At 40.0% G+C, this 14,846-nt stretch overlaps 1 protein-coding gene across 1 annotated transcript; it reads right to left on the bottom strand.

The window, feature by feature from the left end:
• Window positions 1–1,297: 1,297 nt before the first annotated feature.
• Window positions 1,298–14,413, bottom strand: cdh17 (cadherin 17, LI cadherin (liver-intestine)). Its single transcript, XM_067601574.1, has 19 exons — window positions 14,335–14,413; window positions 12,670–12,726; window positions 12,067–12,162; window positions 11,683–11,820; window positions 11,428–11,563; window positions 9,953–10,111; window positions 9,423–9,575; window positions 8,145–8,350; window positions 7,875–8,006; window positions 7,639–7,783; window positions 6,684–6,890; window positions 6,522–6,598; window positions 6,250–6,438; window positions 5,108–5,352; window positions 3,788–3,918; window positions 3,328–3,552; window positions 3,113–3,223; window positions 2,299–2,415; window positions 1,298–2,177 (listed from the first exon to the last, which is right to left on the bottom strand). The coding sequence occupies exons 2-19, from the start codon at window positions 12,715–12,717 to the stop codon at window positions 2,092–2,094; spliced, it is 2,601 nt and encodes an 866-aa protein (XP_067457675.1). The 5' UTR covers window positions 12,718–12,726; window positions 14,335–14,413; the 3' UTR covers window positions 1,298–2,091.
• Between the last annotated feature and the right edge of the window lie 433 nt (window positions 14,414–14,846).

The raw sequence follows: 14,846 nt of genomic DNA, 5'->3' as shown, positions 1-14,846 counted from the left end.
CTGAAAACACATATAGATCTGCAGAATGTAATTAATCTATAAGAGGGAACAGGTGCATGTCTCCTGCACTGAACTCAGTTGGGTGCTCAGGCCTTAAAAAAATTGCAAAAATTGAAAAAGAAAAGAAAAAAGGTGATACTTCAGAGGTTGAAAACAGCAATAGAATCACATCATGTGTTCATCTTTTGGGTGAATATTATTTACAATCAAAAGGCTGACAAATTCCCCACTCTGAAAACATAGACATGTAACAAATGTAATAAATCTGACATATTTTTGACTTGGCCTTTAAATTTGTAATCTTAGCTGGTGTTAAATCAAGCGATCACTGTTGATGATGATGGTGAAAGGCCAAAATACGCCGTTAGTATTTCTATATTAGAATAAAAAGGTTCCCCAACACAGCGAGGGTGAACGTGTAAAGACCAAAAACAAAGTCATGTGTGTCTGCGTGGTGATTGTGAGGTTTCATATCCAGAGTCGGGTCATCCATCACAGTTTACTCTACATGTCTTTCCTCCACCTCTTCTTTTCTGGCCCTCAATCTTTAAACTTCTGCCACCAGCTACCCAGGACTGTGTGTGTGTGTGTGTGTTTGTTGCTGGGATACAGGTGAAGAGAGAGCACAGACATAAACACTGGAGATGTTCCATGTTGAGTTTGTCATTATAAGGCTATAGCTCACTCCACTCTGGCTTTTGGAAGCTGAAGCAGGACTTTCAATGACTCATCCCAAACACACACACACACACATACGTAATGATGCAACTCACAAACGTGGCACATGGATTGGAGGGGATGCATGGCCGTGGTAGCACATGTGGCATCCACATTCAACTCTCACATGTGTGTGTTTTGTGTTGCCACTCTGCGTGTATTGTTTGTGTGTTGCGGCCTCTTTGTGTGGCACAAAAGCCCACAATCATGCCATCCTCCTTTCAGCGCCACTAACAATCTGCAGCCTGTTCTCCCGCTGTCTAAAGAGATGAGTCAGAGCATCACCACTCTCTGCAGTAACCCGGCCTTGACTACTCAGCGACAGACCGGCAGGCAGGGAGGAGGAGGAGGAGGAGGAGGAGGAGGAGGAGGAGGAGGAGGAGGAAAGGGGGGGGGGGGGAGAAAGACAGAAGCAATAGTAATGACTGGAAGAATAGAGTAGAAATCTGAACAGAAGGCTACCTGATGAAAGAGAGCGAAGAGAAAGCTGAGATATTCATGTCTTATGTCACCGATCACCTGCAGCACCACGCGTCTGCCTGACATGTTCACGCACCCACACAGACAGAAACAATGATAATGAGTTCCCAGTTTTTTGTTTATTGGAAAACAGAGCAGCAACTGCTTATTACAAAACAGATTAGTTACTGTTCATCACTCTGTTAAGCGACATTCAGGGTGTAAGACGTCTCTTAACATTACACTAAAGATGTTTCCAGCTATCCACAATATTCAACATTTGGTTGTTACATTCAAGCAGAAGTGAATAACAAAAACAAGCTCAGGGGCACATTGACAAACTGAATCACTTGAGATGATGAAACTGCTAATGAAACAATCTGAGTCTGGGAGTCACATTTTTAATAAATTAAGTCAACAAGCAGCATAAATGAGCGATTAGGATGGGAACTAACAGTTAATTAAGTAGACACAGCACCTATTAATCAAGCTCAACTCTCTCTTGTAAATAAAATAAAATAAGCTAAAGTAAATGTGTGTGTGCACACAAAACATAAGTCTTTGTTGGGACCTTTTTGAGTTTTAGGCCTTGAGGTGGAGGTCACGTACTAAAAGGGCTGTTTGAGGGTTATGCATGTATTTATTGTTTTTTTTTTCACATCGATTAAAAGAAAAAAACACTATAAATGAACAAGAATGATCTGTTTTCACTTGTCAAATGTTGAAAAGACTCTCTTAAAATAGAAAAAAAGACTCAGATTAGAATAAGGTTTAGGCTAAGTTTAGAAAAAGGGTTGCGGTTAAGCATTTAGATGTTCAAGTTAGGCAATAGGGAGTGTGTTATGCCATTGAGAGTCCTCACAAGTAAAGAAATACAAATATGTGTGTGTGTGTGTGTGTGTGTGTGTGTAGTCTCTACATCATGGGATCCCCCTCTTCAGTCAGAGCTGTTTTCTTGCCTCCTTTATTTACACGTTTGATCACTATGATGAAGATAAGAACTGCAACAAGACGGAAAAACAGCGGTGAGTTATAGCAACACAAGGCAATAACATTATTGTACAGTGTGACGCTCTTCTGTGGACAGAACAAAAAACATTAGAGGATGTTTGTCAAACTCACTGCAGAATCCGAGAGTGCCAGCCAGGATCCCGATGGTGGTTCCCATCCCGTATTTGAAGCTGTGCTCACCTGGTGCGACGTAGCAGTAGCCCAGCTCTGTGCAGTTACATACTCTCACTGGAGTATAGAGAGTAGAGAGCAACACACACATGCATTTAACCATCATCAGAAACAATGATGTAAAGTGTCATTTGATCGGATATGGCTGGCTTTTTCTATGTTTTTCTTGTTGTCGTCAAATCCCACAAAAATACCAAAACTGACAACACATTATTCGTCTCTTAATAGTTCTTGATTTCCCTACCCCCTCAGTAGCTCTCAACCACGAGCCGCTTTTTCCTCCTGAAGATATAACTTTAAAAAACTGCTCATAAAAATATTTTTTTCATTTCAAAAACAGCTCAGTAGTCTCTTAAAACAGCTGGGCACTGTAGTTTTTCGCAATAGTTACTCAAATAGGAGAAAATACTGCATTTGTTAGGGACTATTTTCAGTGGTGGATTGATACACGTTTGTTTGGGCTAGTGAGTACTTACAGCAGCACTATGATGTTTGTGGGATTGACCCAAAATAAACTACAGAGCCCATGTTCATCATACTGAAGGAACATGTCACCCAGTGTAACAACATGGCTGATTGATGTGTTTTTGCACAATTATGGAGCTCTATGGCTCAGGGCAAAAAACTAAATCAGATAATACTTGTTAGTAGGATCAATTCACCGCTGGCTTTATTCTTTCATGGGATTTTTTGATGTAAAAAAAACTGCAAAATATTGCCAGCTTAACCCTTTAAGTTTAATTTAAAGACTCACCCTCAAATGCATGTGTGACACCCATGCCTGCATTGTCTTTAATGTTAATGGGGAGTGTGAAGGTTTTATCCTCAGTTGGTATTTTCTTCAGAGTCAGTTTCGCCGTTGTATCTGCACACAGAGAAACAAGACTGTGATCACATCTAAAAATACAAAAATCCACTTCTCTAACATCTTCTAATATGTGAGTTTTTTTTATATGTTATATGTGTTACCGTCAATAGTGCGCAGGTCCCAGTTGGGGGATTTCTTGCCGTGGGCCAAGGTGAAGGTGAAAGGCTGAGAGAAGGGGGCGCTGTCTGCGTCTTGGGCCTTGAGGATGACAGGTTCGGGCTTCTTCACGCAGATGAAGGCCTGGGACTCCGTCAGTTTGGGAACGTTGTCATTCACATCCAGCAGCCTCACAGACATGACGCGATCAGTTGCCTTCTCCGGATGCTCTGTAGAGGGGAATCGAAGAGTGAAAATTATAACATCAACAAATAAGAACTATATCCTTTAATGGATAAACTTCCATATGGTGCTCTTGTTTAGACAGAAATGTTCTTAGTTTCCTTGTTAACACAGTTTTTACTCTTTAATTAACCAGCATAAAACCAGAAAAGTATTTTAAACCAGAATTAACTTTAAAACTGTGTGGAATTTATAATAAGTGACTGAACTGTATTATCTTACCCTTCTCAAAGGCAGTGATAGTGACTTCAAACTCCTCCTGGGTTTCTCTGTCAAGCTTGTCTTTAGTCCTGATCTCTCCAGTGGCAGAATCGATCACCAGCCATCCTTTAGCGTCACCGTCCAACTTAAAACTGCACAACACAGTAGAGCAATTACACACAAATCCACACAGACGATATCAGAAAGTGCCTGTGACACTTCAGACATTGAACTGGTAGCCAAAACAAATCAATAGTCTGTTTTTTGCACATGTGATGGTCGTAACAAATGAAACCACAAACTAGTAGCCAGTAGGAAAGCAGTGATAGTAAATCAAAGCTGATCTAATGTAACTATTTTGAAGCTATGAGAGCATAAACACATGTGGTGTGTTTATGTTCAGGCTACTATCATGCAGAACATCTAGTAAGGGTCTGGCTCCTAAACTGCAGACGAACATGAACATGGTGTCAGTGTTGTCTCCTGTGGATTTCTAAGAGGGTGTTTTGAAGTTTGTTTTTGGTTGCATAGCCAAAAAAATCCAAATTTGAACAAAGGTGTGGGGGAGGGAGAGGGGTGCTGAAGAGGAAACATGAGGCGACCACAGTTAAATGTAACAGACTCTCAGACAAACCCAAACCTACCTACAGTTAGACCTTACATTTCTTTTTTTGCTTTTTTTTAATTGCCTCCGAAGCACACAACAGAGGACGTAAAAAATTTGAGTTCTGTATTTGAAAAGTAAAGTTGGTAGTTTTCTCAGTCACTTCAATTCCATAAAAGTTTTCTCGGAGCTAGTGGCTGTTAGAGGAAGTGCAGCTTAAGGCACTGCGAGGTTACCGCTTGGTATTTACCTAGAATATTTAGTAGAATAATGTGTGCATCCACAAAACCTCAGAAAAAAACCCTGAAGGTTCATGAATCATACAACAGAAAAGTATCTGCACCCTGGAATCAGAGTTCCCTTCGTTGTGTTTTATTAGCGATGGTCTTCCTCTGACATGTAATAAAGTGCTAGAGGCCAGCTGGACCACTAGAGATATTAAAAACATGTTAAGTGTAAAATATTCCTAATGGTATGAACACACTCAAGATTCTGTGTAGGTAAATTGAGTAAAGTATCTGTTACCATACACACTCTTATCAGAGTACATACAGATATAGATCCACCTGGGTATCTGTGTTGGAACATTGCTGCTAAAACTTAAAGTACTTAAAGTATGTTCTACTGTGTATATTAACTGTATTACACACTTTTACCAGGTCAAACCCCCTGTATAGCTGTTGTACTTGAATCAGTTCTAACTGCGATGCTGAGCGGCCGTTGGTGTGTGTTTTTACCCGATCTCTTTGCCCTCTGGGTCCTTTGCCTCCACAGTGAGCAGCACGGTTCCCTTGGTGGTGTTTTCAGGCACAGTCACGTGCAGGATGTCCAGGCTGAATTCTGGGGCCTCATCCACATCATTGACAGACACGGAGACGAAGGCTGTGGACTCTCTGCCGTACTCCAGACCTTTCATCAGAGGCTCAGGGTTGCGAGCATCAATCTGGAGCTTATAGGCGGGAGTGGACTCGAAGTCCAAAGGCTGTGAGGAGAGAGATGGGCTGGTTAGAGGGACCAGGAATAAGGGAGGCAGAGAGCGCGTTGAAGGTCACTGCAGAGTCCTCTAAAGATCACAGAACAGTTGTGATTCAGAGGTTTATGTTGCCATGAAATATTCTGTACTATCTTCTTATGAATTTATTTGTTAGGTAACATATACTTATCCAACACAGCAGGCATTTTATATAACAGATAATAGAGAACTTGGACCAACAGCTGTAATACAATAGCGACGAGTACTGCCGAGTAATGTATGAAATGATGAATATTTCATTTCTAACGTCTGTGTGATATGCATCTTGATCCATAACATCGGGACATAAAGTTACTGGGCTGCTCTTAGGTTTTTGGGTGAACACTCCCATCCCAAGAGTGACATATATAAAAGTAGTGCGGAAACAGTTGATTAATTGATTATTCTATTGACAAAACATGAACTGCAATTGCTTTTTTGATAGTCAATTAATTGTTTAACTCATTTATCAAGCAAACATGTCAAATGCTCACTTGTTTCAGCTTCTTAAATGTGAAAATTTGCAGGTTTTATCAATATAAGTCTAATATCTTTGGGTCTTTTGGACTGTTGGTTAGACATAAGCAAGTAAACTCAGACTCAGGTTTTCTGTTTTTTTATAAAATAAATGTCTTAATCAAACAAGAAATGAATCAATCTGTAGTCAAATAATCTCTCGTTGTATCCCTTCACAAGGGTATATAAACAAATACAAAACATAAACTGTATGAGGTTTATTGGGAACTTTTTCAAGGTACAAGGGACCCCAAATATTTCAGATGGCTTATGAAAGTTAAAGATCAGTGTATTGCATGAAATCATCTGTGTATGTTTGTGTAGGAGATTTAGAAAATGGAGATACCATACCTTAGCTATGACCAGTTGGCCGACGCCGTTGCCATCTGTTTGCACAGCAAAAACGCCATCATCGTTGCCAGCAGAGATGTGGAACTCAATACGGGAGCTGCCGCTGTCTGGGTCATCAGCATCTGTGGCTCTGATGGTCAGCACTGTGTGTCCCAATGGTGTGTCCTCCTCTAGAGTGTGGCTGCCATACTGCACACCAACACACACACAGACAGCATCAGAAACAAGCATCACGCCACATCTGGCTCACCACATGCTGTTAACATACTTACATCATTCTTCTCAAACAGAGGCAGCTCGTTGTTGACGTCGATGACCTTGATGATGACCTTACAGTTTGTGCTGTAATCTGCGAGACATAAGTCATGAGTACTTCAGCTTGCAGTGAAAACTTTTACTCACAGGTGTGTTTCATCACACAGCGTGTGTGTTACCTTTGTCGTTGACTTTCACATTGAGGCTATATATCTGGTGTTCTTTACGCCGCAGCATGCGCAACGTCTGAATTTGTCCAGAAGCGGCATCGATGGAGAAGGCTGCAGGTGTGGGTGGCTCCTGGGATATGATGGTGTAAGTCAGCAGAGAATTCAGTGTCCCTTCTTGATCGGCGTCATGAGCCAACAGCTTGTTGACAAGGCTGCCTGGAAACACAAGAACCAGGAAGTGATGAGGGCCTGTATCTATCAAACTTATATGAAAGATCAAATTAAGAATCAATCATTTTATTACTTGTGACCTTAAGAATATTTATCTTTTCTTAAATTTAAGAGAGCTATAAAGATGTTCTTAGTTGGTTAAGAGTAGAAGAGTTTAGCCTATTATTTGCATTTGATTTGAGCATTTGATGAAATGTTACACCACTTTTTCTTTTTTGTTGTTTTTTTTTGTATTTATCAGGGGTGCAAATAAGAATAAAGCTGGCATTTATTTCATTTGCAATAACTTTCTATGCATCCTCATTGCACTTGTCAATGTAATACAAACTTCTCCTTATTATATAATTTCTTTAATGAACTCTACTGGCAGCAGAATGTCTTTCATGCTCCAGTTTAACTTTCATTATGTTTCCATTTTAGCCAATTTTCTATTATTTAATTCATATTATTTGCTATTAATGTCACATGGTTTTTGCTACTGGAGATATTATGAATATAAATTTAAAATATAATGAATATTGAATGAATTCAAAAAAAGAACTGTTTTATTCCTAAATTGGCTCCTTAAATCATTCTTAAGTGTAATTCTTGGAAGTTTGAAAAACGGCACCAGAAACACAAGAAACAGAACGCAAAGCAAATGGTGAGAGAAATACTGGCTGGATGTTCCAGGATATGTGGCACATTCTTCACCATGAAGAGGTTATCAGTGATAATCATACACACATCTTACCTGCAGGCTCATCCTCCTGCACCTCAAACACATTCTCCTCACACACTGGTTCGTTGTCATTCACATCCTCCACAATAACTTGAATCTCCATGGGTGGATCCAACTCTTTCTGATTGTCATCCTCTGCAAACACCACCAGGATGTACTGAAACAGAACCAACAGAAGTTCAAGATTACTCTCTAAAAGGTAATCTTTATTTCTACATGAGATACGTTTTTTTTCCTTCGTTGTTTACCATGTCTTTGTCTTCTCTGTCCAGCTCCTCTGTCAGCAAGATTTCTCCATTTTCTCTGATCTGGAAGGGGAATTTCAGCTCTCGCTCTTTCTGCATTAACTTGTAGATGGCGCTGGGCTCATTAGACTGGACCTGGATCCAGAGTGAAAGGGGAAGTGAGTCAGTTAATGGACATTAGAGCAGCTGTAGTGAATGTATTATGTAGTGAAAGTACTTTAACAAGTGCATTTGTGAGATTTGTGTAGAATTGTTTTATCTGCCCTGCCACACCTTTGCGATGACCATAGGGTAAGCTTCCTTTAAGTTCTCTTTAATAGTTATGGGTCCAGGATTGACCCAAAGGTTTTGCTGTACAACGATCTGAACTCTGGTGTTTCCACTCAGTGCAGTCTCTGCCTCTCCTCCCAGGTCCTGCACGCGCACAAATAGAGTGTAGTCTGGGTCCTCCATGGGGTCCACATTCTGCCTCCTCATCTCTGTCACCACACACAGAGGAAGTTGAAGGTTGCAATTAGAGACATTGTATAAGCAACAAAAAGAAAGTGGAAAGGGATGAAACCACAAGAACATTTCAGTAGATCTCTAATTTTCACACTGAGTTTACTTCAGCCGCAGTGTTTGAGGCTTTTCTTCTTGATCCTATCATAGAAATTAGTGATGGCTTAACCGCTCTCCCTGGTTGAACTCATCGACTCAACACCCAATAAGTCACACGACCCGCACTAATCGCTGACAATCATTCCTTCTGTTTATCTTCACTGACACCATCTATCACCCTGTGTCATCATGAGCTCCAGCTTTTAAGTGGAAGACAAAAAACCTGTGAGTGGGATCACTCATGACTTTGGAGATTTTAGAAACACACACCAAAATGAATTTAAGTGTGAGTATGCAGTTGTGCGTCACACTCTAGATCAGTGGTTCTCAACTCTTTGTGAGATTTTATCATTTTATTATCATGATTTTTTTTTAAATTCTTCTTTAAACTTTTCTTGTAAAGTTCTACATAGTTTTCAGGCTTCACCATCCAAGAGGCTGCGTTAGACTGCAAGTTGTGACTATTTCTATTTTATTTCAAAAAATGCCTTTCACAGATTCCCAGAACCCAATGTGACGTCTTGTTTTGTCCAACCAGCTTTTCAAAAAAAATCAGTTTACTATCACAGAAAACTAAGCAAACCAGGAAATATTTACACTACTGAAGATGGAATCAGTGATTTTCTTGACATTTTTGCTTTAAAAATGACTCAAACAATTAATATAATGTGAAGACAGATGTTGATTAATTTTCAATCGATATTCTAATTGACAATTAAATGTTGTAGCTCTACTCTAGACCAGCCCTGCCCTGCATGTTTTACATGTTTCCCTCTTCAAACACACCTGATTCAAATAATCATCTCATCATCAAGCTCTTCAGAAGCCTGATATCGACCCACTCAGTTGAATCAAATGTGTTGGAGCGGGGAAACATCTAAAATATGCAGGGCAGGGTTGCCCCAGGACTAGTATTGAAAAACACTGGTCTAGACCCATCTGCACACAAACCTGCTCTCTCCACACAGGAGAAGAAGGGGTTTTGCTCAAAGGGGATCGTTGGAGCGGGACAGTATTCTTCAAACTTTGTCTTCAGATCATCAATGCTCCGCTCCTCTCCTCTGCCATACTGGACAGCCTCTCTGGCCTTCAGCATCTTTTCCCCTGTTGAAGAAAACACATACATCAAATTACAAACATGTTTTCATATAGACCAGTGGCCTACAAGGAAAATTTCTCTGCTCTCATAAGGGTCTGCTGTCTGAGAAATGTGATAAAAACTTTCCCTCAGACCCACAAACAGACTCAAAGTAATCAGTGATCAACATCACGCGACACATTTAGGCAATCTGCCTCCAATCAGTGTTAATCTTGAGCGCACAAGATGAGCTGTGTAATCTGGATTTACAGTGGCACTATACTGCCAGATTACAGGCAGAGATGGACAGATTATAGACATTCCCACGGAGAGTGCACCTAGTTCTGTGCATCTGTGTTTATATTTGTGTATCTGTGTGTGTGCACAGGCATGTATGTATCACCTTCTTTCGTGGTGGAGATCTCTCCAGTGTTGGGGTTTATCTGGAACAGGGCAGTGTTGCCTTTGTTGGGGATCTGGCTGACCAGGCTATATCTCAGATCAGCGTTGGGAGTTGTGGGGTCATCCTGATCCATTGCAAACACGCGGGTAAACGGGACACCTGGAACAACAGACAAAATGGATGTTAAATTCTTACCACAGTGAGATGCTGTGCTGGCTGGTTCACATCAGTACAAACAGAAATATAGAGGCTACATGATTGGAATAGAAAACTGTTTGACCCAAACAGACAGAAACTATTAATAATATAGCCTTAAAGAACCGCAGTCTACTAGCCTCCCTGCTAAACATATTCCAAAGAACAGTAGTTTTGAGTTTTTTTGGACAGTACAGTATGAAAATCGGTTTGCAGAGACTGTAAACTTGCTTGAGCTGCTTGACTTTTTGCCGAAGATATGTCATCATTGCAGCTGGAACAAGGGACTGTTTGAGAAACTGTTGCAGTGGTGCATTCAAGAAAGCACCCACGTCCAAAAAATCAGAGCCTGCTGCCAAACAGACACTTTTTAACCCCTTACAAGACAGTCCTCCCATTTTATTTCCCCTTAAGTACCTTTAAGGCTGGAAAAATAATCTCATTTCACACTGTCTGACAGTAACGTATTAATGTGTTGTATCAACTGTCCATCAAAGTTATATGCTGTTTACACTGAGTGAAATATTTTTCCAGGCTGCACCTTTCCATCAAATGGAGATATTCTAGATGTCTTATTCATTATTTTATACACATTTCCCCAAAGTGCAGCCTGATATTTTGTTGGATTGAACAAAGTTTGCCTGCATAGCATGAAATTTGTAAAGACTGACCTACAGGTGGTGGAGTTTAACCCAAGAACCTGCCAAAGTCATGATTTACTTTTCACACCGTTCATACTTTCTAAATGCAATGTTATTTTGGCAGCAGGCTGAGAGTCTTTGAATGTAACAACAGGGATCCGTTTTCAAAGCCCAAATTATCACACAACTGTAACTTTGACTAAATATAAAGACTAAATGTTCACTGTGATGTGATATCTGATCTTATATGTGATCTAACTAATTTTTCTGCAAGTTGATATTTATGATATACTGAAATGAACAGAAACTAGAGAGTGAACGAGAGGGAAATGAATATAAAAATCCTTTCCAGTAAGTATGTGTTTTGCAGTTAGGGTTATGGGCTCAAACATGCACAATAAAATAAATAAATAAAGGAGTTCCTAAAAAGGCAAACTAGAAAAGTTGGGGGAAAGGAATCGCTTCACGAGAGGAGCAACCATTTTTGTTGCCACTGTGTACTCGTTGCCTTAAATGTGCACATACAATACAGCTGTATAAATTGTGCCTAGGGCTGCTGTTAGCAGGAAAAAAAGTGGCTTTTTGCATTAGGAGTGCTTCTTTTCCTCTTATTTGAGGACTCCTGACACACACACACACCTGCTGGATTGTTTTCTCTGACCAAAGCTGAATAGCCACTCTGGTTGAATTGTGGAGCGTGGTTGTTGATGTCAAGCACATTAATGGTCACAGAAACTGGACCCTCCACTACTGTATCATCTGCCAATGCCTCCACCTGCATAAAGTCACACAAACACACAGAAATGTATATAAATACATGTTTATATTTATACTATAATTCTACAAAGAGTATAGTTTTAGGTTTGTTTATATGAAGACAGAAGACCACGTTACCGTCATCTTGTAACTGGCATCATGAGACCACTCTAGAGGCTTCTCCAGGTAAAGCCACCCATCTTTTGAGATCTTAATGGCATCACTGCCGTCTCCAGTCAGCCTGAAACTGTTCACACCTGCATGGGTCGCCTGAAACTATGGAGTGATGAAAAATGACAACAGAAGAGAAAAAAAATCATTATTTTATAGCATTTTGAGACTTGATTTGATCACAGATCTGATGAGGAACACAAAAGAGAAACTAAACATGCCTTTTATTAAAAAATAGAGGTTAAGTGACCAAACATCTTGAAATGCTTAAAACCTGAAAATATAGAAAAATGTTTTGCACATGACAGCGAGTTTTGACAAGACTTGGCTTGGCTGGCATGTGTGTAATACCTGATAGATGGCATAGGGCACGGGTGTCCCTTCTGGCACTGACTGCACCAACTCTGCCAATGGGCCCTTCCTCTCCTCCAGACTCGTCCCACCAGCCTATCAGAGCACACACACACAGGTCAAGGGTCATCAAATACAGTACACATGCTCAGGTGGAATGAAACCTCTCAAACTCACGCCCACATTTGCCCTTTTTCCACTCCAGCTCTGTGCAGTAACCAAATGTAGTCAGACATTGAGGGCAGGGTTTTACAGCCCAGTTATTTATTGAACCAAAATTACTGGGCAAGTTGGGGATTTCTTATATTCCACTGGGGGACAGGAGAGCAAAGTCTACAGACCGCCACTCACAAAGCACTGACATTCAGTTTAGTCACATTTTACACAGCGATTTAAATAAGTGACCAAAGATTTTCTTGCACACATACTGACTATAATTTGTACAGAATAAATAAGCACTCTTGCAGTTCCTATGTACCAAAACTGCTCCAGAGATGATATGTTAATAAATCTAAGCGTTAATCTACATTGACTGTTTCACAGGTTCAAGTGTTTACTATGAATATGTATTGCATGACAGCAGCAGCAGTGCTATGTACTCACAATGCTGAACAGGAGTGGGAGCAACAACAGATGCACCATGGGTGTCATGATCACAGTCTGGGAAGGAAGAGGAAGAGGAGGAGGAGGAGGAGATATGGGGGATAGGTGGTTGCGGAGGCAGAGAGGTGACATGAAGAGGAGGATTTAAATTACACATTTAAATTTCATTTTTTCCACTTCATTTGCTGCTAATTTCATATCTCATGCTTGTAGAAATAGTGAAATATTATTGCATAATCCTTTTAGAAACAGTTAAACCCAGTGCGATGTTTTATTGATTCACAAAGAAAATCCATCCTTTGTCCTTGACAGTCCATGCATGTACACGGCATTGCTCTCTGCCTCATGCTTTGGGCTGAATAGGAACTTAAAGTCCTCATATGTGTGGCTCCGCCTACACAACCAGGTGAACCACACACCTCAGTTCACAGGGAGAAACTGAAAGTCAGCGTTTAAATGCAGTGAAAGACTTGATTTCTTTTCACAATGACGCAGGTACCAAAAGGTCAATGAATAGTGTTTGTAACCCCAATGAATCTCAGAGTCTACAATAACATTGTCTCTTCACATATAGATTTTGTGTTTAAAAACAACAACTCTCTCTGTAGAAGATTAAATCATAATTTTATGTGTCATTGACTTTGATGTTGCTTAGCAGCAGTATCTTCAGCAAACAAATTATAATCTCAGTTTTACAGTATCTTCAAGATGACTGTAGAATATTTACAGTATTTTTAAATAAAATTTCATATTCCAGCATTTTGCATAACCACAGAAAAAAACATGACTAGTTTTCATTAATGTCAAACAAAACTGACATAACATGCATTAAATTACTGTTTTTTAACCAATTTCCCATTAATGTTTTGATGTTTATGATTCCTGGACTCTTTTTGAGAGTCGTTCTTTTGTACTGCGCTGCAAAGAAAGAAAGAAGGGTGAAGTTAGCTACCACAGAAAAGTGAAGGTGACATTGAGTGGTGACTAATGACCTTTTTGTAGCACTGCATACTTCAAATGTCACTTACCTGATACACTCCTTTTTAACAGAACACAAATTTTACTTGAAGTTTCCAACTTTTTTTCTGTAATTTGTTAGTATTTCTTGTCCCATCTTAAACCTGCTGACTGGTGAATGTTAAACTAAAAAGCCATATATTGACATTACTGATGTACAGACACTCACCTACATTGACTTACAGTGAGGGAAATATGTATAAATTGAATTATTTACTGTATGAATCAAGTGGCAACGCTGTGGGACACAGTGATTTGGACGTTGCAGGCCCTCTCTTTCTCTCTCTTCTTTCAGCGCAATGACTAGATGACCTTTGACAGCCTAGATTTCAGCTTTTATGATACCAAATCCAGTGTCCCATACAGGTAATTTCCCCCCAAAGCGAGGCACCAAGAACAACCCAGGAACCCACAAAGACAGAGCAGTTAGTTGTCAGATATGCCAACATCTGACACTAAGGCCCTGCCAAAGTCAAGTCAAGATCACAGCACTCCTTCAACAAACTCAACGTATCACAAACTCAAAACACAATCTATAAAAACCAAGAGATGCAGCCTTGTTTTTGTCCTACTCACAACCCCAAAAAAAACCCACTCCAAATACTCAACTATTCCAAAACCAGGAGACAGGAGATTGAGGTGACTTACCTTACTGAAGAGATCGAATGAGTCACTCCTCTGACTTCGGAGTGATCTGAGCAGCCCTACACTGTCTGGTCAAACTTTAACCAAGTGTTAACCAGCAATGTTTTATTGGATCTAATGATTGTCTAATCACCCTGCCCTCATGTATCGCTAGCCAATAGAGAAGAAGCTGTCAAGAGAGAAGAAGACGACAAGAATAGAACCATGATATGTATAGTACTGTACAACAAAAAGCCAATATCACTAAATATTGCTTCACTGATCTTCCATAAAGCCTCAGATGATCTTAGTTTGTGTGTTATTGTCAGGAAAAACAAACTTAATTTTGCCAGATTTTGTAATCTTTTGGCCATGTTTGAATTGTGAATAAAAAGAGAAAAATAACAACAGAAACACAACGCGAATAATCTGAAAAATTCCTCCTGAAATCTGCTGTTCAGCTGAAGTTTCTCACTTCCCTTCAGACTTTGACCTATGGACTGTTTCCTGTTAGATTTTCCATTAGTAGCAGCACC

The sequence above is a fragment of the Thunnus thynnus genome, chromosome 10, assembly GCF_963924715.1.
Source record: "Thunnus thynnus chromosome 10, fThuThy2.1, whole genome shotgun sequence".
NCBI classification, from domain to species: domain Eukaryota; kingdom Metazoa; phylum Chordata; class Actinopteri; order Scombriformes; family Scombridae; genus Thunnus; species Thunnus thynnus.
The sequence above is the reverse complement of the archived record's forward strand: the minus strand, read 5'-3'. Positions and strand labels throughout refer to the sequence as shown.

Coding starts and splice junctions, on each gene's coding strand:
- cdh17 (XM_067601574.1), bottom strand. CDS start 12,717: ATGACACCCATGGTGCATCTGTTGTTGCTCCCACTCCTGTTCAGCATT. Junction 11,821..12,066: donor TGCCCTATGCCATCTATCAG/GTATTACACACA, acceptor ATCACTCCATAG/TTTCAGGCGACCCATGCAGG. Junction 8,351..9,422: donor CTCCTGTGTGGAGAGAGCAG/GTTTGTGTGCAG, acceptor GTGTGGTGACAG/AGATGAGGAGGCAGAATGTG.